The sequence below is a fragment of the Coloeus monedula genome (genome assembly GCF_965178545.1).
Source record: "Coloeus monedula genome assembly, chromosome: 15".
NCBI classification, from domain to species: domain Eukaryota; kingdom Metazoa; phylum Chordata; class Aves; order Passeriformes; family Corvidae; genus Coloeus; species Coloeus monedula.
The window spans coordinates 7,494,266-7,517,734 of NC_138795.1; the positions used below are offsets into that span (position 1 = coordinate 7,494,266).

Sequence of the window (23,469 nt, forward strand, 5' to 3'; positions counted from 1 at the left end):
CATTCAGGGGCTCCTGCAGGAGAGACCCTCTCAGAACTCTTAGAGGTTGTGCTCATTTTCACAGGGATAGTATTCCCAGTGTCAATTAGGTGAGCATTGCTCATTATTGGTAACTGGAATGTGCCTTGCTGCCCTATCACACAGGTTTTGGTACCGTCCTCAAGGTAGAGGGTAGGTACTGTTAAAAGACAGATTTTTTCCTTTACTCCAAATACCAACATGAGCTTTAGCCACAAAGCTAGTCCCTTTCAGCCAGGGACTTCTGAGTTGTGACAGTGTGGTTTGTGTGATGGAGTGTGGATAATTAGGATCAGCTTTCAAATTCTGGATGCTTTTCTTAACCAAACCACTTAGATTTCAAGAGGTCATCATATTTATTACTTTGACACCACACCCCTATCCCTTGTAGTAAAGTGATAAATCAGTCTGCTTAATTATTTTATGATGCTATAGTTGATTTTATTAACATGATCTTGAGACAGTAATTCAGAAAAATACTGAGTCTGTTGGTGCAAAGGTAATTTACAGTGTTAGAGAAACTTCTCACAGCAGTGGTTTATGAGCAAGAATGAAAAGTTCCAAGCGCCTGCGGGAGGAACTAAGAAAAATAAATTAGTCATGAAGTCAGAAAACAAAGTCTATGACCTTTCTAAAGCCAACGTTACAGTTGAAGATGAGATAGAGACCCGTAACATGAAGCTACCTAGTGCCTTGCCAACACATCTGCTGGGGAATGTTTTTCATTTTGATCAGAAGCAGCTAACTTGGACTTGGTAACATCTACTGACTCTGACACCAGGGAAGGTAAATCAGGACTCAGACTCATATTTGCATAGAAAATGTGAGATTCTTATCTCTGTTTTGCAATGTACATTGCCAAGCTCTTGTAAAACTGCCTGGTGTATGTGGTTTTGAGCAGAATGATAGATGTTTTCCAAATGTGAGATCACAGTTTGACCTTTAAGTTTCATGTGTGTTGTGTGCTTTCATTCTTCTTTTTTCCTTGTGATGCTCAACAAAGATTTCAGAAAAAAGAAAAGAGTTCCTCTCTGAGGAAATGAGGAAATGCCTTGTAAGGACTAGAAAGGGAGACTAGGAGCCCTTGATTTTGCCTTATGACTTTCTGTGTGACCATAGCACATCCACCAGAGGAATTGATGTAATGTTATTCCTGTGAGATTAAGATAAAGCTTTGGGAATGTCAGAAATGCTCATTTGGAATCTTCAAAAGCATAAAGGAGGTGATGAAAATCTAAGAGCATAGTGGTGTTTGAAGTGGGACCACAGAAAAATAAAGTGAGAGGGGAACGCTTTTGGGAGGGTCAGATTACAGAAGTTTGTGCTCAGTATCCACCATGACATTTCTGGTTCCTATTCTGTAATTCAAAACAGACGTTTCTTACAGAAATAGACAATCACTGGATGCCCACCAGGCACCAAGGCTTTGCTGCAGACAATTATGATCTGATGAATGAGCTGCATCTCGGGCTGGGCTCTAACAATGGCTTGCCAGGAGCTCTGCCATCCCACAGGGAAGGAACTGATGCTCTCCAGCTCCTCCAGTATCACTCTGGCAGAGATCCACGCATGGTCTCAGCTCTGCCTGGGAGCACGTAGCCATCAGTAATTTCTGCAACAGTAGTTGTGTAAGGATGCTGGGTGATCAAAGGGCAGGCTAATCAGCTCGGATGGATCAGCAATTTGTGGTGGCTGCAAAACCAGATGGCTCTTGGTTTGTGCCCTCTCCAAATGGTCAGATGTGCCCTCTGATTGCTGCTGTCACTGGGTCGGGGCCGTTTGACACTGATGTAGCCCGAGGTTGAAGCTGTTGAATGTCCAACAGGGGTGTGTGCTTGGTAGCCCGAGGGAGCAGTGCTTACCCAGGCGTAAGGAGCAATCCATGGAGCCGCCTCAGGATGAACCCGATGGTTTATGGTTCAGGAGCCGCGTTGTGATGAAATGATCTGCCTTTTGCATAGCAGATACTAACAAACTCTGCAAGGCTGGGAACTCCTTCAAACTGCATGAATTAGTTTGCTGATGATTTGCCAAAATATGCAGATTATTCTCCTATGGCGCATTGGTTTAATTGGGGATCCAGGGAACCACCTGACTTTCCCTAAAAATCCTGCCAGCTCTATCAGCATGTAACCTGCTCTGCACCAAGACTAGCAGAACTGCAGGCTGTTGATTACTATTTGTGTTATAAGAGCTTTCAAAATTCCCTTATAGGGTTGGGCCCTGCTTTGCTCAGTAATCAAAACTTTCCAGTGCTTCTTTTACCAAGCATGAGACACCTCACAGGCGCTTGGCTTGCCTTTAGCTTTTTGATGTATTCTATGTGCTTACTGTGCTGACTTGAAACTTGCTCAAGGCAGAAGAATTATAAAATTAGCAGAGAGGGACAGATGAAAAAAAGTAAATAAAGTCTTTGTTTTTCTTATGTAGCACCAATCTGTGCCAGCCTGATTTCTACACAGAAACTTTAAATAGAAATGCATGTTTTCCTTTGAAATATCCCAGAAAAAGAAACCAAAGATATCCCAAAATAGTTTGCGAACTACAATAGCTTGATGAAAGTCTCTTTACAGTGTTTCACTGTGCTTTGAATTCTTTGAGATTTACCCAGCCTTCTTCATCACCCTCTATAAATGCTGAATCACTGTAGGACATCTACCAAGATTTAATGCATTCACTGCCTTCAGTTCAGGAGCTGGGATTTTGGGATGGTCTCTGTGTATATTTTTTTTCCTGTGCAGCAACTTACTTTTGGACTTACTGATGTAAGAACAACAGGAGATTGACGCTGGCTTTTCTTCTGTTGGTATTAATCAGGATGTCCTGCTGAAGTACATGGAGATGCAGTGCTGGAAAAGTACTTGAACTCTTTTTCACAGCCGTGTGTATTTATTGCACAGACATCTGAACATGTATCTCCATTGTCTGATTGTCTCTGCTTTCAAAATAGGTTTCAAAGTTTAAGTTGCTCTCAAGCCTGAAGCTTTCTGATTGCACAGGCTGGTTGGTAATTTTCTGCCTGATACATTGAGCTGCATTAGCTTGACTCTGCTTTCCTGTTAGAATAAGAGGTGGAAATATGGAGAATCTGAACTAGGGATTGTGGTGGCCCTTTCAGTGTGTTCACTTTTCATGAACCTTTGAGAGCACAACATTCGCTTGGATCTTGTATCTCTAACAGCTTCCTGAAACAAATAGGTGTGATTTAGGCCGTGCTGAAGAAAAAGAAAAGCATCTATTTCAGCACATTATCTGTGTGCAGTGAGACACTCCTAGCAAACCACAGTTTAGCTCAGAGAAAGATGCTGTGTGATGAGGGCTTGGGCTCATCCTTATTAATGAAACCAAGACCCAGAGCTTTGAATTGGCCCACTGTCTTGCAGAAAATCCAGGATCCCAGGAGAATCAAGCAGCTTTTTACAGTGCTTGTGCTTTTCTGTTCATTCAGTTTGTTTGTTAGATGTCATTTGCATGAATAGTCAAACAATGTTTTAATTCTGTTCCATCAATGTTTTCAAGCCAAGTTTCCCTTTGGCACACGACAGCGATACAGTTGTTCGGTTACTCAACGATTGTTAAAAGAGGCTTAGGTTAAATTCGGGAAGTTAATGAGAGAGCAGTGTGCACCAATTTGGATTATGCTTTATGAACTAATTAAATACTTATTTACATGCTGTGTTTACTGTCCTCTATACACAGCAGTTTTTGTTTAATACTCATTTCATGTACAGGTAGTTTACAGCTTATTTCAACCTCATATTCTTGATGTGAGTGCTCTCTCCCACCACACAAAGAAGGAGCTAAATATTCCTGCCTCCCTTGACAACATTCAAGGGTCTTTTTCCTGGGTGAAAAAATTTTTGGAAAGCAAAATGTGTTTATGTCTTACCTCTTTATAACCTGTGTTCAGCAATGGTCCTCAAAGTAAAAATAAGAGAGTTTTTAAAATTTCAGAATATAAAGTTAGTCTTCTAAAGTCTCATTTAAACATGCAAAGAGATGATCTGATTTCTAGAGGGGTTGTTTACAAAGCAGATCTGAACATAACCAGCTCCTTCTACACTGCAACAAAACCAGAAGCCCCTGAAGCCACTCATAGCCGTGGGCTCCTCATCCATCATCTTAATCCAAGGATCCGCTTACACATAAACCAGTAATGAGCCTGGGTCCCAGGCATCCCCCAGAATGTTCCCCAGGTGTCCTGGAGGGTGTGAGCCTCCTCCTGGAGCTGTGGTTCAGCAGGACACTCAGCACTGTTGAAAACCTGGATGTCTACCAGGCATAAAATAAGGCTCTTCTGTCAAAAAATACTGATGAAACGAATTAAAATTCACTTTAAAATGTCAGTGGGGATTGCTTAGCAAAACCTACACTGATGTATTTAATTTTAATGATTTTTGAAGAGATAAAATATGGGCCATTAAAACTGGGGCTGATTGAAGTAGCAGGACATTATTTACCATGTTTCAAATGAAAGGTTCCCTGAAAGTTATTTATTAGCTTGAAGTAATGAATCTCGTTTGTAGGAATAAATGAAACCTAGGTCCAACCAGCAAAGCAGTTCAGTTTGGTGCAACCTTTACTGAGGGAAGGAGGTTTAAGAAAAGGAGCTTGCCTTGCAGGGATCTCATCTGCCTCTTCTAATTTGTAAAGCTAAACTCCTGCCATTTGGCCAAGTCTCATGCAGTCTTCATCACCGAATACTTAAATCAGCCTCTTTAACAGTTAGTATTTGCCCAGCTTGCTTGTAGCAGTGTTTCCTAAGTAATCATTATTCATCCACATTTCATTCTGTACTCTAAATATTTACAGTTTTCTTTTCAGTGTTCCTGGGGTGATTTCCCCGTGTGCGTGTTCAGTTATGTAGCTCTGGTATATAAAAAAAGAAGACAGTTTTAATTTGCTGGCATTTTGTAGCTTTTGTTCTGCTTGCAAAGTTTAACACTGATGAGTTTTGACACGCAATAAAGCCAGCCCATGTGCCTGACCAGCTTTTCGGGGAGGTACATCCTCTTGGCAGAGTGTGATATGATGTGTCCCAGATGGAAGAGTTACAGGGTGCAGCTGAGCTGATCTGGTGAATGGCTCTTGGGAGAGAGGTCCTGTCTCTTTGCTCATTCATCCCCTTCCCTATGCATGGTCCTGCTCAGCAGAAAGATATTTGGGATTTTGCGTGGATTCCCAGGCTCCAGTGGGCACACATGGGTCAGCTCAGCTGCATCATATGGGCACACCATGATAGCTCCAAGTCCGGTTAGGCTGGAACTTATATACCTGCTAATCTGAAATCTCTGAGTATATGTTTATTTTAAATGATTCCCTAAATTATGGCCTGTTGGGAGACTACAACAGAGTTTGGAAAAAAAACCATTCCCTCTCTCATTAGTGGAATTTTTCATGTTCTAACTATGATCACAAAGTGGTGTCTGGCCTAATGACAGAGCATGAAAGGTACCGACTGTATCACTGCCTTCATAGTTACCATTGTTAAAGTGCTGAACTCTTTTGCAGGTTAATGAAATTTATCATGATGAGTCCCTGGGTGCTCACATTAACGTTGTCTTGGTGAGGATAATCCTGCTGAGCTACGGCAAGGTAAGGAAAGGTTAATTTAAATGGAGGATATCAATATCTATAGACTTCATTCTTTTATGAACAGTGCAGTTACCGGTGACACGTATTTGTTTTGTATTTTAATTCGTATGTATTATCCTTACCAGTCCATGAATATAAAGAACTTTCATGATTATATATATATCTGTTTATCAATTGAACTTTACATTTCAAATAATTTCAATTTCTTCTGGGTTTTCTCTGTGTCATTTAGAGTTACTGCTTAGCTCTGACAGTCTGTCTTTTCAGATTTGTTTGGAATAGTCTATGAAACATAGAGAACATTTTAGGTCCTAAAGAAAACATAGCATGTTCTGCTAGAACTGTATGTGAGTAACAGTACACACAAGGTCAGTTCTGTATGATGCTGATGGCTACAGCCTCTTTCTAAGAATCCGTTTATAGTTGTGCTTATAATCAGTGGAACTAAAGATGTGCTTAAAGTTAAATGGGAGTTCTGTGGTATAGGGGCCAGAAGGCAAGAGCTCTGCAGATCAAATCTGTAATTAAAAACATCAAGTGTTCTTTCTCTCAGTTTCTATAGAAGGGGTTGCTCCACAGGCAAAACTTGGGTAAAGAGGAACAAAATGTTAAATGGGTTTCAAAAGTATTGATCTGTTCAGTACCTGTGTCCTGTTATTGCCAAGTCAACATCAGATTCCATGGAAACAGGAACAGGGCATTTCAAGTATGTTGGTAACTGCTTTGGTTAAGGACACGTGATTTTAGTGCTCTCCAGTGCAGCATCAGGCCCAGCTGCTCAGAGCAGGGTGCTAAAGTCTAATGTACCTTCCTGTGACTGGAGTTGCTGGCATTTGCACGTTCCTGTAGTTAACCTGGATTCTGGATGACTCCATGTCTGTTCATGGAAGTTGCTGAAATGCAGTCATCAAAGCGCCAGTGCAGGTGGTGTCAGTAGTGAAGCTCCACTGGCATTCACCAGTTTACCCTGCTCAATATCACCTGGGAATTTTCCTCCCTGGTGCAAATGAGGGAGCTCTGAGGTTTAGTCTGGACTCTGCTGGAGACTGATTACCTGGATGCGGGTTAAATTTTTCTGTTGGAGCTTACCCATCTGAGAACTAAACACACCAATCCATCTCTGCTTTTCCTGCAGTGATGATGGTGATGAGGTAGTTATGCATTTTGGATAAGCTTAATCAGATGTATGTCCTAAAATAAAAGGTGAAAAAGGTAATATTTGCCATTCTGTGATTGAAAGTTCATGGAGTGTGTAGTTAACATTGAATTACAAAATAGCTGAAATATCTTTGTGATTGCTGTAATGGCAAAAATTTGATTGCAGATTGACTTATGCATCTCTACAAACCTGATGTTGCAATAGTGGTGGAAGCCAGCAGAATTAGTACCTGGGCTAGTCACTTCTTTGCAGTGATTCACAGGGAATTGCATAATCCTTATGTGTGTCCATCTTTAGCCTTATAGATCTACACCAGTCTGAGCTCTGGTAACTTCTGCCATTTTCCTGATGGCAGACAGTGGCTACAGCAGTCATCATTCCATCTTAAGGATCTCTGTTCTCTTGTGAAGAGCAAAGCCTTGTCCATTTATAATTTGAAAGTTACCAGTTTCATATCCTTTAGAGATGAGAGTTGGGGTGGAGGACAAAAGCCATCATTTCTTGGTGGGTTTTCGGCCACATCACAGAAGCAGCATTTGCAGGTCTGTGTAATCTGCTTCTGGACATTCTGCTTCTGGATTCTACATCCATAGTCTGCAGTGGACAGTGCTTTAGCTTCTGAGTTGTCCTGCTGGTATAGAATAATTCTACTATCACAAGCTTGCCTCAAAGATAATTTTTCTTGCATTTCTGTATCTGATTCTTGTTTACATGAAAGACAATCTATGGCTTTCTAAAAATAGTATAAAGAATATATAAAAGATACAATTCCAGAGCTCTTCTACTTTATGGTGTGGGGACCTACATGCCAGGTTGTTTAAGAATACATCCTTTTCTGTTCATGTTTTTAAAGCTCCTGATCAGAGGACTAGTACCAGCGAGTAGAAGGTGAGGAGATTTTTCTTTAGAGGTTTGGGATAATTTAGCAGTGGAAAAGCAGAGAGAAGAAGTGTATAGTTCTTATTTTCTGAACCTGTTCTGAGGAATTAGAACAAAGCCTTGAATATTTTACTATCCCACACACCAGCACTAACAATTTTCAGGAATATATCTATTCAAAATACATAGTATTAAGTAGGGTACATGTACAAGTTGAGGCAGTGCATGAATGAAGCAGCCTGATTGGCTTCACAACATGAAAATGTTATCCCAGTCTTGTTTGAGTAAGCATTTCTTTTGAAGGCATGGAGCTGATATCTTCAGATTCATTTGCTTCACTGCAGGCAATTTATACATATTATCAAGGGTGCCATTTAAATAATCATAATAATTACATTATAGTTCTGTAATTGATGAAGAATGCACCATCAACGTCAGGTTTATGACAGCACTCTCAGTTATTGCCAATTCTCCACCCCTGAGCAGTCTTCTGCTGTATTGTGGATTTTTTTAGATGATTATATTATTTTATACAATATGTCATCTGTTGATAAGAATAATATGGACAATACTTGAGTTGCATAGCAACCAACTTTTCGCTGGTTCTTGCTTGAAGGTACTCCACTCCTTCAAATGGACTTATTTTTTAATATTCTCAAACACAGGCAACTGTACATGCGGAAGTTTCAGTAATTTCAGGAATAGAATTAATTGCCCTGGTAAAATGAAAAATTTGAAGATATTCCTTGGTGATCACATGCTGAAATTACTTCAGGGATGAATTCAAAAGATGTGACATGGTTTTACTGAATTAGCACTTTGTGTGAATTGTCACCTCAGGACTTTGAGGGGGTGGCAGGCTGAGCCCTGCCAAGAGCACCAGGCTTGGGCTCTGGTGCAGGCAGAGTGTGTCTGGGCTGGGGCTGGGGTAGCTTTGCAATATTTTGCAGGAGCTGCCAGCCTTTCCCTGACTCCCTACTTTTCTTGTAGTACTTTCAACAAATGATGTACCAGAGACTGATGTGAAGGCTGCAGCTGTGCCTTGCTGCTGCCCACTCATTTATCAATTCCATCATTAGGACAGAAAAATGTGCTCTTAAAAGGCTGCTCCAGATCTGTGTTGGCTTTAGAAGCCACAATGCATTTCTCTGCATTTTCTTGACATCGACTTCCAAAGTTGCTGGCTTTTCTGATGTGATGGGATACTGCAAATAAGTAAACAGGGTACATGCAGTGCATTTTTCTTCAAATGGGAAAAAGATGAGCTGGCTCAATTCTGCCTTTTTGACTTCAGTAGTAGGAAGATTGGTTCCAAATTTTGGCAACTGCAGATACATTTGAGATAAATATAATTCAATGTTTGTGCGAATTATTCCACTTAGACCTATTTTGGTTGTAACAGCTCTGTAATCCAGCTAGCTCTAGAATACTCAGTGAAATAAGCAAAGCAACCACGAGCACCAAGTGCAGAGGAGGTTGCAAGAGATGAGCTGAACATGCATTTAAAAAACCTGACTGGTTATTCTAAAATGTTTGGAAACACTTAAATACTGAGCACTGCATAAAATCCTCTCATCACCTCTTTGAGGTGAATGAATAAAGATTATTATTCCCATTTTACAGCTAAAAAAACAAAGATGCTAAGTGTTATTTTCCAAGGCCACACGGAAGGCCACTGGCAGGCTGGGGATAAGACCTCATAAATTCCTGGCTCCAGCCCCACGCTCTGTCCATTGACAATGGTGACTCTGTGTGCAGATGAGCTGCCCTTGCACGGCACAGAGGAAAGCACGTTAGCTGGGATGGGTGTAATTAATACAGTGATTAATGAAAAAACACTTGGAAAGAATTTTTTAAGAACTGCAGGGTTTCAATAAATGCAACCACCTGAGGATTCGTGAGGGTTATTTCTTGGGAAATGTGAATGTGGCAGTGCAGGACACCCCTGAGCTTTCCTCTGGCACCATGCACAGCCCAAGTGGCCTGTATTCAGCCTGGAACAGGGTGGGATGGGCTGAGGGATGCTGGATCTGTCCCATAGCATCTGGAAATGCAACCAGTAGGGAGAGAAAACCCACATAACCTGTAAACCACTGTTGGCACCTTAACAAGTGGTTGGACTCTGACCATGTGTTTACTTACTTAGAGTGAAATAGGAAACTGACTACCAATGCAAAGAGCCTTTCAAATAGCTTAGAGGAGGGAAGAAAACCCAAATGAGTTCAGGATGGCAGTTCAGGTAGAAGGTACTACGGGGTGGACACCTGCAGCCTCATAGGACAGGACTGTTCAACCCAGAAGAACTTTTCAATTTTGTATGTCTAAAATATTAGCAGACCTCCTGCTGCCTTCATTTGGGACAGGACTTTACCTTCGATCTTTTCATAAAATGATGCTCTCTTTATCTGTGCCATCTGACCTTTTCATGTCTAAGCTTGATGCAAGCAGGGGAGATGTTCTTGGTTCAGCCACGATGGGAAGTGCTGGTTCAGTCTGAGTCAGGTTCTTCTCTCTGTTTCCCAGAGGGCAGCCTTGGAAGCACAGATCAGGTTTATCCCTTAAATCTGGTGTTTGTCCTTACTAGTTTGCTGTTGACCCTGCTGTTTCCCTGGAGGGAAAGGGATGAGCACCTCCACTTACCTCAGCCTCTCCAGGAAGGTGCAAAGGCTCTGGCTGAGCACACCTGTGCCTGGCAATGCAAGGAGGTTGTTAGCTGCACGTTGAGGTGTCATGGAACAGCTGTGCTTGGAATGGACCTCTGGACATCATCTAGTCCAACTGTCCTGCTCAGAGCAGAATCACCTGGAGCAGGTTGTTCAGGACCTTGTCCAGCTGGGTTTTGAATATTTCCAGAGACTCAATGACCTCTCTGGACAACCCTTCCCAATGTTTGGCCACTCTTATGGTAAAACTACAGTAATACCCCTAAAGGGTATTTTTCTTGCCCATTGCCTTGTCTCCTTTCTCTGGATACAGCTGAGAAGACTGTCTCAGTCATCTTTATTCCCTGCCCAATAGGTATTTATATACATTGAGATCTTCCTGAGCCTCCTTCAGCCTCTCCTTGTACGAGGTCACAAATGTGAGCTGAGTATCTTATTTTTCCACTGACATTGGTAGATGGAGAAGACCTGAAAGAATCAGCAGGAAACAAGCCCTGACCTTACAAATGTGCGTGAAGATGGAGTTGTTGACCCCAGCATTTGGCCCTATCCAGTAACCAGTTCTGCACAGGCTGAGTTGCAAGGCCAGAACCTACACATGATATAGCATTTTGGCAGCTGTTCATATTTTTGCACTGTTTCAGATGTTTCATATGGGGATAAAGAGAAGAGATATTGCCTCTCCTGTTTTTTATCTGGGTGAATTTTTTAATTCCCTTATTTATGTATTAGACTTAGAGCTTATAATTTCCCAGTGTGTTTTGTTGGGACCTTGAAGAATATGGAGCTAGCTGATAGCATAAACAGTGCTTTGTATTCCTGATCTGCTTACGTTTATATAGAGTTAGAGACTGAAAAATGTTTACAAACTGCTGCCATAAGAAAGCTTTACAAATCCTTTGAATGCAAAATGACAGTTTGCTGAATGAGCTATTTTTGTTAGTTTGGTTACCATGGACATTCAATAATTGTATTTATTTATCTTTTGCTTGTCTTGTTCAGGATGAGAGAAGAATAGGGAAGTTCTAATCCAATACCCAATGAACAATAGAAGTGCCAAGTAGAAGCGATGTTAACTGTGTGTTTTGCAGAGACTTTACACATTCAGGAAGGGAAAGTCATATGTTAAATTGTTTCCTGAATGTGTGCTATGGTCCAACTTTTGCTGCCATAGTTTGAAGCCTGTCATGTTAAGAATATTTCTGCTCCTCCTGGAGCTACTGAAGAGCTGCAAAGCCTTCTCTGTTGGTACTCTTGGAGCACCACCTAATGGATGAGTTAGGAAAGGTCCCAAGCTTCTGACCAGCCTAGATTTCTTATGTTCTTATCAAGTACCTGCTCGTCATCACTTTTGCAAAGTTGTAGCCAGTGATGCCAAATATCAGATAAATAAAAGAGTTCTTTAAGGGGAGACACCATTCCATGTGTGATACCAGTGTGTTTTTCACATGGGCTGGCAACTTGAACATTCTTGAAAAGTTCGGGTAAAATATAAATTTGCAGTTTTCTTCCAAGATAACTTCGTCGTTGTTAAAGAAAAAAAAATTACATACTTCTTCCTTGCCCCACAATCTCCACAAGTATTTGAAGGACTTTCCACTCAGCTTCATGAATGACTTGTTCTTCAGTGTGTTCATATGAGAGAACTGAACATCACACTGATAACTTCCCAAAGGATAGGACAGGTAGCAAAGAAGGTTCCGAGACCTCTCTGGCTTTCAACCAATTCTTTCTGCTCTGCTTTGTGTCTTTGTATGAATGGTAGGTGCAACTCTGTTGTCTTCTATTTTTATCTAGGTTTTTTTTTTTTTGCTGCTTCCATCTAAGAAGGAAGGGAGTGGAGAAGAAATGAAGGCAGAATCAGAAAAAGGAAGGAAATTTTACAACACTGGTAGATGTTGAGTTCCCCAGAGAAAAGGCCTTGGCTAGTTCTGTAGGGCAGACTGTCCTCGTCACCCTCTGTGGTGTCCCCTTGCCTGGGGGATATTTTCCCAGCTGAGCTCTTTCCACTTCTTGGCCAACATCTCCATCTGTTTCCATCAGCAGTTCACAGATTTTTTGCTTTTCTTGCTGTGAGAAGGAAAGTTTCTCTTTCCATTGGCAGTTTTCCTGCTGATCAGCTGAGTAATGCTCTCCACAGGCCTGCTGTCCTGCTTGGAAAGAGGTCTTTCCCAGCCAGGCTGGAGCTTCCAGACAGCTGCAGGACCCGCGTGTTCCTGGCAGTGTGGGCCCTTTGCTGGCCAAGAGTAACACCTACACCTCTTCTCCATGTGCAGCCTGATGGCCCCCAAACTTCCCCTCTTTGCAGTGTGACAAAGAGGGGTTTTACCTTTCAGCCCTTACTGCTGTACGCAGCTCATCTCTTTTCCTCTTTCTCATTTGCTTTGCACATTTGATAAAGGGTTGGGCTCTCCTGTGTCTGATGAAAGCCCACATTGACTTCCAAAAGAAAATATTATTAAGTGTTATCTGATATCTCTTCAAGAGTAATTTTTGGACAGCATCCTTCTAAAACATATGACATCTGCCCTGTCTACTAACAAGCTCGGCCTGGTCCCATGATCTCCTAAGTTCCTCCCTTTCAGGACAGCACCATTTATCTGTAAAGGCAAGGCAGCTGGAAAAGCGGATAAAATTCTGTATAAAGGCATGCCTGGCTTGGGAAATCTTTGATCCAAAGACCACTGGAGCCTTGGAAGTTCTTTGGAGGGGAACACTACCTCCAATTCCCTTCCCTGGCCATACCATTGCTTACTGTGAGGAGAGGGCCGTGGTGTTCGTGGTTCTTCGGTCTCAGCCAGTGCAGTTGCACAGCACAGTGAGCTTGACTCACTGTCAGACTCATGATTCCCCCGCCATACAATATTTGCTGTCAGTACTGTTGAAGCCTTTCTAATTTGAAAGTCTTTGGCAAATTGTGGAAAGTGGGCGTTCAGGTGAAACTTTACTAGGAATGAAGTGGGTTTCTCTTTTCAGGCCGCTGCATTACAGTGAGGAAAGACAAGGATTAGTGACCAGATGATTTGAGTGCTCAGTGGACTTGGAGTACTCAGCAGGCAGACTGAGTTTTTCCTCTCACTCTTTGAAGTCCTCCTCACTGACAGGACCTTGACTTGCTGCTTACATTTGTAGCATGTGGACACTCCAAATAATTGACTTCCTACTGGATGTCTTGTTTCCCAACTTAAAGAGCAGTAAGGCTCAGTTTTATGATGTTAAAATTCTGTCATTGGCAAAGAAATTGGCTCAGCTGAAACATCTTTTATAGGACTTGTGTGTTCTTAGTTTCCCCTCCTATGCCAAAGGGTTTTCTTCATTCTCCCCATTGTGTTGGATGCAAAAACACAACAATGCTCCACATTAACTGGTTGGTCCAACTTCATTTGCTTGAAAATGAACTCTAAAATCAGTGTTTTGATAAGTAAGCATTGAGGTTCTCTTGGACTGAGCCCATGGTTTCGCTCTTGGAATGGACTTCAATATACAGTGAACAGTTGTTGACTCATGGCAGATGCCAGTGCCGTGCCTGAGCCACAGGAGCTGCTGGTTTGCTGTGCCAGACTGAACTGGCCTGTGGCAGACTCGGTGTTAATCAGAGGAGTGCTGCAACCTGCTCTCTTAGCTCATTCAGACAAATCTTTCCTTTTGTGATGGACTCCACCGTCCATCACTGTTTGCTTTAGCAGGCAGGGAAGAGATTACATATGACGGAGGAAAGCTATAAAGCAGTAGTCATTAGGAAACAACTGACGTTTTATTTTCAATGCTTTTTTGCTGACCATGCAAATTCAAGATTTCTTTGCAAATAATTGGATACCCTTAAACAAAGCATATGTTGATAGGGTGTGTGTTTTCATTGTTTTCTGATCAGTGTGTCTTAAATGATGTGATTTTCATTTGGTAGAATGTACACAAGGAGGTCATTATGATGTCAGGAAGTACTAGCAAACAGTTCACAACTAGAGGTTTCTCAACTTCATTTTACAGCATTCTTTGCTTTTGAGTCTTGCAGTCAGATTTTTCACTGAGCTCCTTGAAGGGATTGATCTCTTTTGTGCAGTTTTGGAGAAATAAGAAGAGTGGAGGTGATGTAGATAAGTTTTGTGTTTGTTTGCTTGTTTGTTTTTGTTTTACCACTGACGGATGTTATTAAAGACCTCAGCAATAGTCAAACCCTGTTTAACTGACTAGGATTTTTGCTTGAAGAGCCAGGATTTTGCCCTGTATTAGTGACTCAAAGTTTGTTTAAGTATGTTGTTATAAACATACAAAGATTTAATAAAGGCTCCACAACTGTCCCACCATTTAAAATACAGTTATTAGCTCAATTTCCAATGGGATCATGGCTGGAAGCAGTATGATCCAGCACAGGATTATATTACAACTTTTTCATTCCACAGTAGTATCAGGATCCAAACTGTCCCTATATTTGGTTTATAAATTTGTTTTTCTGAACATTTGCAGAATTGTAATATCTTAGTTTTGCCAAAATCAGACCTCAGTTTGGCAGACACTTCTTTTATCAATTCCAGTTGTTCTTCTACAACCCTTTGAGGATTTTCTTTTTCATGTAGTTAATACTCTATGTACTCCATCATGCACTCAATTAGAGGACACATCAAATACATCTGTATTTAAACATGAATTGTATTACTTCTCTCTTATTTTTGGCCTAGGCTAAGTTTTGCTCTACATTAAGTATTTTGGAATGATGAACGTTTGCAGTACAGTATAGCATCTAAATTGTAGTGGATTTTGTTATGATTACAGTGTTGTCATGGTAATATAATTTTTGCAAATGAAAAGCCAGGGTTCACATCTGTAGCTCTTACAAATCCTGGAAGGCCTGGGACAGGTCAGTTATACATTTTATAGTATCCCACATACAATAAGCTTTGTAAAGTCTTAGCAGTGCACAGTAACAAGCAGAATTAGCTGGGAACTCTTAGGAAAGTACCACTGAAAAAAAAAAAGGGCAAATGTAATAGTTGGATTTTAAAATCTCTTTCATGCTCATGAGAATTGTCCTTTGCACCTCACCTAACACATCAGTTCACTGGAGCCAGCCAAGCCGTGTCAGTTCACCACCCATGTAATGTGTGGTTGGAGATGGCATCCCACAGTGGGAAGTTATATGTTCTACCTTCTGAATGATCTTCAAATGGGTAAAGGGATAAGAAAATGCAGTTTAAAAGACAATCACTGAGAAAGTCCATTTCTGGAAGTAATGATTCAAGTACAGCTGAAAAAGTACCCTTAGTTTTACACCGACAGCATGGAGGGGCGTGCCAAGGTCTGACAGAACAGCCTAAACAGCTCAGTTTCATGACAAAAGCAGCTGATGAACAGGGCAGGGTGCTGGCTCTCTGCAGTTGTTGTGATTGCCTTCCCTTGGCCATTAGACATTGCTCTTCCCCACACTGGGTCAGTCTCTGCTGGTCGAGACCTGCCATGTTTCCACAAGGGACACGGGCTCCATCAGGAACTGTATACCCAGACTGGAAGAGATGGTAAAGAGACAATAAAGTGATGTAAACTGATGCCAGGGTGGCATAGAAATAATAAGAGTGCACAACCCAGTATCAGTTTTGTCATTAAAATACCCATCTTTTTATTTCTCTTCTTTTTTTTTTCTTTTGTTATATCTTAGATCTCGTTAAGTGCAGAAATCACAGTCTAACCATGAACTTTAGCTATTTTCTTGCTTTCTTGGTCCAGTAAAATTTATTTCTGAAGTGTAAGTATCTCTTAATTAAGACCAAACTTGTAATGGAAATGGGATATTTAGTCAAGTGCCTGAAAAAGTTGGGAAAAAAATTGCCCGTGCTTTCAATAAATAACTCTTGGTGTCTTTTTTCCCCTGTGTGTATGCAGTCTATGAGTCTGATAGAGATTGGGAACCCCTCACAAAGCCTGGAGAATGTGTGTCGCTGGGCCTACCTGCAACAGAAACCCGACACTGGGCACGCGGAATATCATGACCATGCCATCTTCCTCACCAGGCAGGATTTTGGTCCATCAGGCATGCAAGGTGTGTGTCTGGGTTTGTTTTGCATTTGCATTTATCACTGAGACGGGTTAGTCATGCAAAGTTTAAGTGTGTATCTTCTGCTGAGCTGTGCTCAATGTTTTCTTTCCCCAAGAGCTCTGCGTAGGGCCATTTCCAGTTGTAACTGTTTCACTCATTATTTTATCCTTTCTTACTGATTACCTATTGGATCATTTCCGTGCTCCTACTGAAGCCAAGAAAATGGGATCCATATGTAAACAGTCCTGAAAATGCCCAAACATTAAAGAGTAGATTTTGTGTTTAAAATGTTCCAAAGCTGTTGCTGTGTTACAGTCAAATTGCCAAGAAATATTGTTATGGAGAGGCCTGGAACAGCAGAGCCAAGCGCTGTCCACTTTCTTCTTTTTTTCAGGCCTCTGCCTCCTGTGAGATCAGTTTTTTCACCAGAGGGGAGAAATCTCAGAGCTTTCCCATGCATTTTGAGTTGGCCAGAGCTGCTGTCAACACAGGGCTGGGGCTTTGCTCCCTGAGGGCTGGAACAGTATTGGGCTCCTCCACAGAGCAGCATGCGGTGTCCTTTGCCTCTGTTGTCTTATGCACTTAGAAAAAGCAATTGTAGGACAGTCCAAAAGGTGACAAGAATTTTCTTGGTGAGCCAGGAAGTTTTAATTTGTTCAACAGGCTGGTTTCACTTGTTTCATAGATGGAGGAGCACATTGTTAAATGTTTAGGGGCAGAGGCGTATTGAGAGGACCACTTCAGCTATACTCATGTCACAACAAAAGACAGATGCTAGCTCTAGAGCTTCCCACAGCATTGTCTTTCTGTACTTGTTCATTTTCTGAAACACTTGGTGTTTCTCACAGGCTACGCTCCCGTCACTGGGATGTGTCATCCTGTCCGAAGCTGCACTCTCAACCATGAGGATGGTTTTTCATCTGCATTTGTGGTGGCTCATGAAACTGGACATGTGTGAGTACAACTGGACATCTGTGTTGTACCTTAATGGTTTTTGGTACAGACAAATGCTGATGACTTTGGACAGATGCACATGATGTTAAGAAACAATATTCTGGGTTAACTCTGGTTTCAGGTCTCAGCTCTCACAAAGCTTTGTTTATGATCTTAAGTAAACTTTATATTTTGGGATTTTCAAGTGGAAAAAAGAACTAATACCAAAATATCTTCCAGGGCTGCTGTGGGACTAGATTGAATGATGTATTGTAGTCTCCTGGTGGAAATGTAAAGTACTCATAATAAAGAAATATGAATTCACTTAGTCAGTGGAACACAGTATTCTTGCAAGCAATCCATACTAAATAAGCACATAATCTGTATATGTAACTGCTGATAAAGGAAACAATACTGTATAGAAACGAGGTGCCAAGCACTGCAGTTACAACTGTTCTACGTATCTCATATAAAAAATGCAATTATTTTACCTATTGATGTGATTTGAACCAATGCCTGGGCAGCAGTTGTCAGAGCTTTGGTTTCTCCCAGATCTTTTTCGTTTCCCTGTTTACAGAGAACTCCCACTGATTTCCCATTTTCTCTTTGGTAGAATAATAGTTACCAGAAGGCTTTTTCTGAACAGTTTCCATCTATTCTGTTCTCCCTAAGAAAGCCTTCAGGCCCTTTCTCTTTTTTTAAACAATAAAGTGCCAAAATTTATTGAAATCGCTATAAACATATCTTAGACAGAGACATCTATTTGATATCCAGATAGTATTCGATTCCAGAATTTTTGAATTAGGATTAAAAAGAATACAGCATAAGCTTTAAAAGAGACAACACTGAAGAAAGTCTGTAATCCCTCAAGTCATATTCAGCCCCAGTCTGTTAATTTGGTTTAATTATGGGCAGTTATTGCCCATATTAATCCAATAGTGCTTATTAAAAATGCAGTATAAGATCCTAACAAAGGAAAGAAGCAAACATATTCATAATAAAGACAAAAAGAAATTTTAAAATATCTGTAACTTGGGGTAATTTTCTAGAAAGCACCCAGCACTTTCCAGGCTGTTTCACATTTAAACAATGTGGGATTGCTCCTGGGCAACAGCAGCATCTTGTCTCAACTAGCTTGCTGTGTGGTACCTTTCTTTTTTTCTATGCAAAAGATTTGTCTACAGTTGCAAAATACTTTGAATTAAGCTAAGGTGTGGTTTCTTTAGAAGTTATATAAATTCCTGAATAGCTCAAGATTAGAGCAAGAGTACATTTCTATTAGTATTCCTGGAGGGTGGACAGGCTCAGTAATTCAGAAATGGATTCACATTTAGCTGTGTTAATTCACGAATGTGCATGTGTACAGAAGTCCAAAAAAATTTTTTTTAGTGTTTTTGAAAGTGAATTAGGCTAATGACATGAAAGTACTTTCAAGGGTCAATCCTTCCATGTGGGAGTTAGTTCAGGCCAACTCTTAAGCTTCAGCCTCACCCTGTTTTACTTCTCATGACTTTGCTCATGTGGACAAGGGCCATGGGCCTTCAGAAGCGTGTTGGCATCAACCACTGGTGACACTGGGGAGAGGGAAGCACTCGGGCACCCAGAGCCCATCTGCAACGTCACTGTTGTGTCTCTGTCGTGTGCGGGGCAGTTTAGGAATGGAGCACGACGGCCAAGGGAACCGCTGTGGGGACGAGGTCCGGCTGGGCAGCATCATGGCCCCCCTGGTGCAGGCTGCCTTCCACCGCTTCCACTGGTCCCGCTGCAGCCAGCAGGAGCTGAACCGCTATCTCCAGTGAGTACTCTTCAGTAGCTGTTCCCCTTCCAGGAGGGAGTGTGTAAGAACAATTATGCATCTCGTGTTCAGTTTGATGTTGGTCCATTTAAAATTATTCTCATTTCATTTACATCTGTGCATTTTCTGGACATTAAAGGTGTATTTACTGCCCTCTCAAGGGTGATGGAAGGCACTGTTATGAATCTCATTGCTAAGTTTCCTCCCTCCCTACTGTAATCTGTAAGTGGAGGAGTTCCTTGGCTACCCAGCAGCATGGTGTGTGTCTTGCCATTTGTTGCTTATGACAGTGTCAGTGACAAGATAGTGCTGCCTAGAGAGGAAAAGCTGCCCTTTAAGTACTCAGGGCTTTTCTCAACTTTAGTAGATATCTAAAGAGCACACACTGTTCTAGAATTAGTTCTTCAGTTGTTAATTTTACTTTCAGTACCTTAAATGCAAAAGCTGTTTAAACGCCTTCATCCATGCCCCTTGCCTTCCTTTTGGACCTGACACTTCAGGCATTAGACCTGTGCTGGAGTTCCCTGGCACATTCTGTTGTTTGTGACCATTGTTTTGCTCCTTACAAAGAAAAACTTCCACTTGTTATGTGCAAGTTGTACAGAAAAATATGGGGAAACTACTATGATAACCAGAAAAACCTGAAATTGAGTAGAAAAAAGTGCAGCAAAATGCATGAAGTAAACATGAGTCAGTCTTTTTGTCAGTATTTTTATTATCGTAGCTATCTTAGGTGTGGCAATAAGGAATAAAAATATTGTGAGGGAGGTGTGATTGTTTCAATTAGCAAGATCCTCCATAGCTTTAGCCATTAAATAAAAATCATCTGGCCTAGGGGGCAGCTTTACATTCTTTTAAATACAACTATTTTTAAAATGTCTTATAACAAAGCAGAATGATGGTTTGCTTTGAAGTAAATCTAACCTCAAAATTCTGCTTTCAGCTATTGGTATCTTCAAGGCAACCTTAATGATTGCCAGGATAGGCTCGTGTATTGTGTCCTCATGTCTGTTAAATAACTGGGAGACATTTCAGAGATCCTGCGGACTGTGCTGGTGCTGTGAATCAACCCATACTTACACTGTGTTAACCATTTGGTGGTACTGGCATCAGTCCTTTGTCCTGACATGGCTTGGTCAGATGTAATTCTACAGGCCATCCTCACTCCTTAGGAGCAGAGGAGAAACTTTCACATTCATCACACAGAAAGGAAACTTAGTTTAAGCTATGGATGGAGTTGGGGGTGATCAGGAGAAGCAGAGAGAGGGAACAAACCCAAATGGTTAATGTAGGCAGCAAAGTGCACCTCTGTAAGTCTGTAAATGAGTCACTGCTTCTCAGGGAGGACACAGGGAAACTGTAAGTTCAGTGGTATTCTGGGCTGGTTACCCTGGCCTCTGCTTTTGAAACCTCACTTGAAAGACAGCTGCAGACAGCAAGAAATTCCACAAATGGAAAATTAATTAAACTTTCTTTTCTTCTTGGTCTCATGTGGATTCTTCCTTTGATTCCTTTCACATAAGGAGCCTGGAGACTGATAGGAATTTACCTGCAAGCTAAATGAAAATTACAATGGAAGGGCTTCAAAAAAAGATGTGTAGAATCCATTGAAGGTGGATATGACATGCTAAAAGTGAATGTGAGCATAATTGCAATATTAGCTGCTCTTCAGGACCAACATCTGAGAAATAGTAGGCTCTATTTTGTTTGGAACAAAAAGGCAATGAAACCACAAACACTGTGCAAGCCTCACAGCCCCATCTGTTCCTGTAATTTTTGCCTGTTGCAGTTCCTACGATTGTCTGCGGGATGATCCCTTCGAACATGACTGGCCTTCCCTTCCACAGCTGCCAGGGATTCACTACTCCATGAACGAGCAGTGCCGGTTTGACTTTGGGCTGGGATACATGATGTGCACAGCTGTGAGTATTTAACTTTAGCTTCTGCTATTTCTCATCCAGGAGTGGTCTAAGTGTCTCTGAAATGTCCTTAACAGGGACAGAGTAGTGAAGTCCACAAAGAAAGATGATGTGCCCTCTTAGCTGTAAGCAAGGATTAACAACTGAATGTTGACATATATGTTATTCTAAATGTCTCTTGGTTTGTTTTTTTTTTTAACTGGAATTACAGAAGTAATTATTGTGTAGTTTCATAAATAGCTGTAGTTTTCAAGCAAACAAACTTGCTGTGTTATTGAGCCTTCTCTTGCTGGAAGCTGGTTGTTTTGCTACAAAACTCCCACCCCATGTGATGGAGATGGATTTGCTGCCACATCTCGTAGTGCTAGCACAGGGCAGCATGCTTTTATGATCCAATTTTATGGAAAGTGTGATGCATTTTGATACCTAGCAAGAGAAAAAAAGCATGACAGCGAGTAAAGCAACTTGCAAGGGCTCTTGATGCCATGCTTGGCTCTCATGTATGAGGAAAACAAGAGCCAAAGTCTAAATTTAAAGCGAAGCAAGACTGGTGAAATTCTCAGTGGACTGGCCTCAGAAAATAGAGTCTTCTGCAGCAGGGCTGTGCCTCCCACCTCCAGCTCCTCAAGTAGAACAAAATATAAAATGGAAAGAGATGTTTTCAGCTGCTGGCAGCTGCTGACGCATAACATTTCTGCTTTCATTCCCATCTGCAGGAATATATGTGCCGAGCATTGTCCCTAGATAATGGATGAGAACTTTTAGAGCATGAGCTGTAGTATTGTGTCTTGACACAATTCCCTCTGATGCTGCCTCGGAAGAATGTCCCAGCCAAAGAGAATCTTTTCTTGCAGCCCTCCTCCAGAGCCTGGGAGATGGAGGCTTTCTATTCTTCTTTGTTCAGAATAGCCAAAAGCACGTCCAGACATCATGATTTAGTGTGTTTTGTGGTGGGTGGTTCCCATCCTCTCCTATAGAAGCCATTGCACTGCAGGTAAAATGCCGATTTATTCATGGATTGGGGACCTGATCTCAAATTTCCATCCCCCTAAGAAGGGGATTACAACAGCTGAGCTAAAGTCTGAGCAGCTCATTTCCATCTCCCATGGGTGCACAAGGATTTTTTCTTTGTTTGCCAAATGAAGCAGCCCCATTTGGAGAAGCTGTAAGAAAAGGCAACGTGCATCTCACTGCCTGGGGAAACTGATAGCTCACTTGTGTAAAACTATTTTTGCCTGACTTTATTCCATCACATGCAAGTGGGATCTCACCTCAGAGTCATGATTCTGTATGAAAACTCAAATATTCAATCCAGAGACATCACGGTGTTCCTCAGGAATCAGTGCTAACAGCTGGCATTTTATACTTAGGAAAGGATCACCCCAAACTGCAGCTTCTGTTGCTGTTTCCAGTGGGAGGTCTCTCAAAGCATCATCCACTCTGATTTTTTTCCTGTGTTCCAGTTCCGTACATTTGATCCGTGCAAGCAGCTGTGGTGTAGCCACCCTGAGAACCCCTATTTCTGCAAAACAAAGAAAGGGCCTCCGCTGGACGGGACCATGTGTGCACCAGGAAAGGTGAGAGCTGGTGCCCTGTGTGCCCACATGCACACGTGTGTTTGCGTGTGTTTGTGTGCAAAATCAAGAGGAACAAGAGAAGAACCTGTCTGGAGCACCTGAGGTTTGCTGAGATGTGGGGCAAACTCCTGAGTGCAGGTGAAGTGTTGAGCATTAGCTCAGCTGGTTAGAGCATGGTGCTAGTAACACATGGGTTTGATCCCTGTAGGGGCCATTCACTCAAGAGTTGGACTTGATGATCCTTGTGGGTCCCATCCGACACAGAATATTCTGTGATTCTGAGCAGTGTGAGCGGGATGTAGGAACCTAGAGTGCCGAGAATATTTCTCTGCCTGCTTCTAAGGGTTCTTACCCCCCTGAACAACACTGTTTTAGCTTGGAAAAAATTGCCAACAGTCAGACAACAACTAGAAAATACAGTGGTGTGAATTAGGTGATAGACTACTATATAAGATTGTCACAGGGTGAAAAATTTAGAGGTTTTAGGCTTCTCTTTATAGTAAATAGATAAGAGTAAAAAATATCAAAATGGAGGATTGTTGTTGTTCTCTAGACCTTCTTCTTCTTCTACTACTCCATATTCTGCAGTAAAAGTGGTTTGGATTGATTGGATAGAAAATTCCGCAGTTCCTAGTTGTGTTACTGAATAATTGGTAAGAAAGTGAAAATAATCTGCGTTTTTAGTAACTATTGATTAAAATATCTTTAAAAGGCTGTGTAAATCTTGATAATTGGTCTCACTCCTACTTTTCCTCCTTCTATGCTGTACCTGGGTCACGCTAGTGGCTGTGTTCCTCTGATAAGACTTAATAAACAACTATCTAGAAGCATTGAAACTAAAGAAGATGTCTTGCTTTATCTCTCAAACTCCTTGCAAGGACTTTCAGCAAATTCTCTCCCATC

The 23,469-nt window shown here is 41.5% G+C and overlaps 1 protein-coding gene across 1 annotated transcript in view; it reads left to right on the forward strand.

Annotated features, from left to right (window-relative positions):
• Positions 1-23,469, forward strand: part of ADAMTS2 (ADAM metallopeptidase with thrombospondin type 1 motif 2) — a gene marked incomplete at both ends in the record, with an annotated part of 173,663 nt that overhangs the window by 123,603 nt on the left and 26,591 nt on the right. Inside the window, 6 exon segments of the mRNA XM_082291267.1 lie at positions 5,530-5,613; positions 16,189-16,345; positions 17,191-17,296; positions 18,927-19,070; positions 20,860-20,992; positions 22,453-22,566. Coding sequence (XP_082147393.1) covers positions 5,530-5,613; positions 16,189-16,345; positions 17,191-17,296; positions 18,927-19,070; positions 20,860-20,992; positions 22,453-22,566 — 738 coding nt within the window.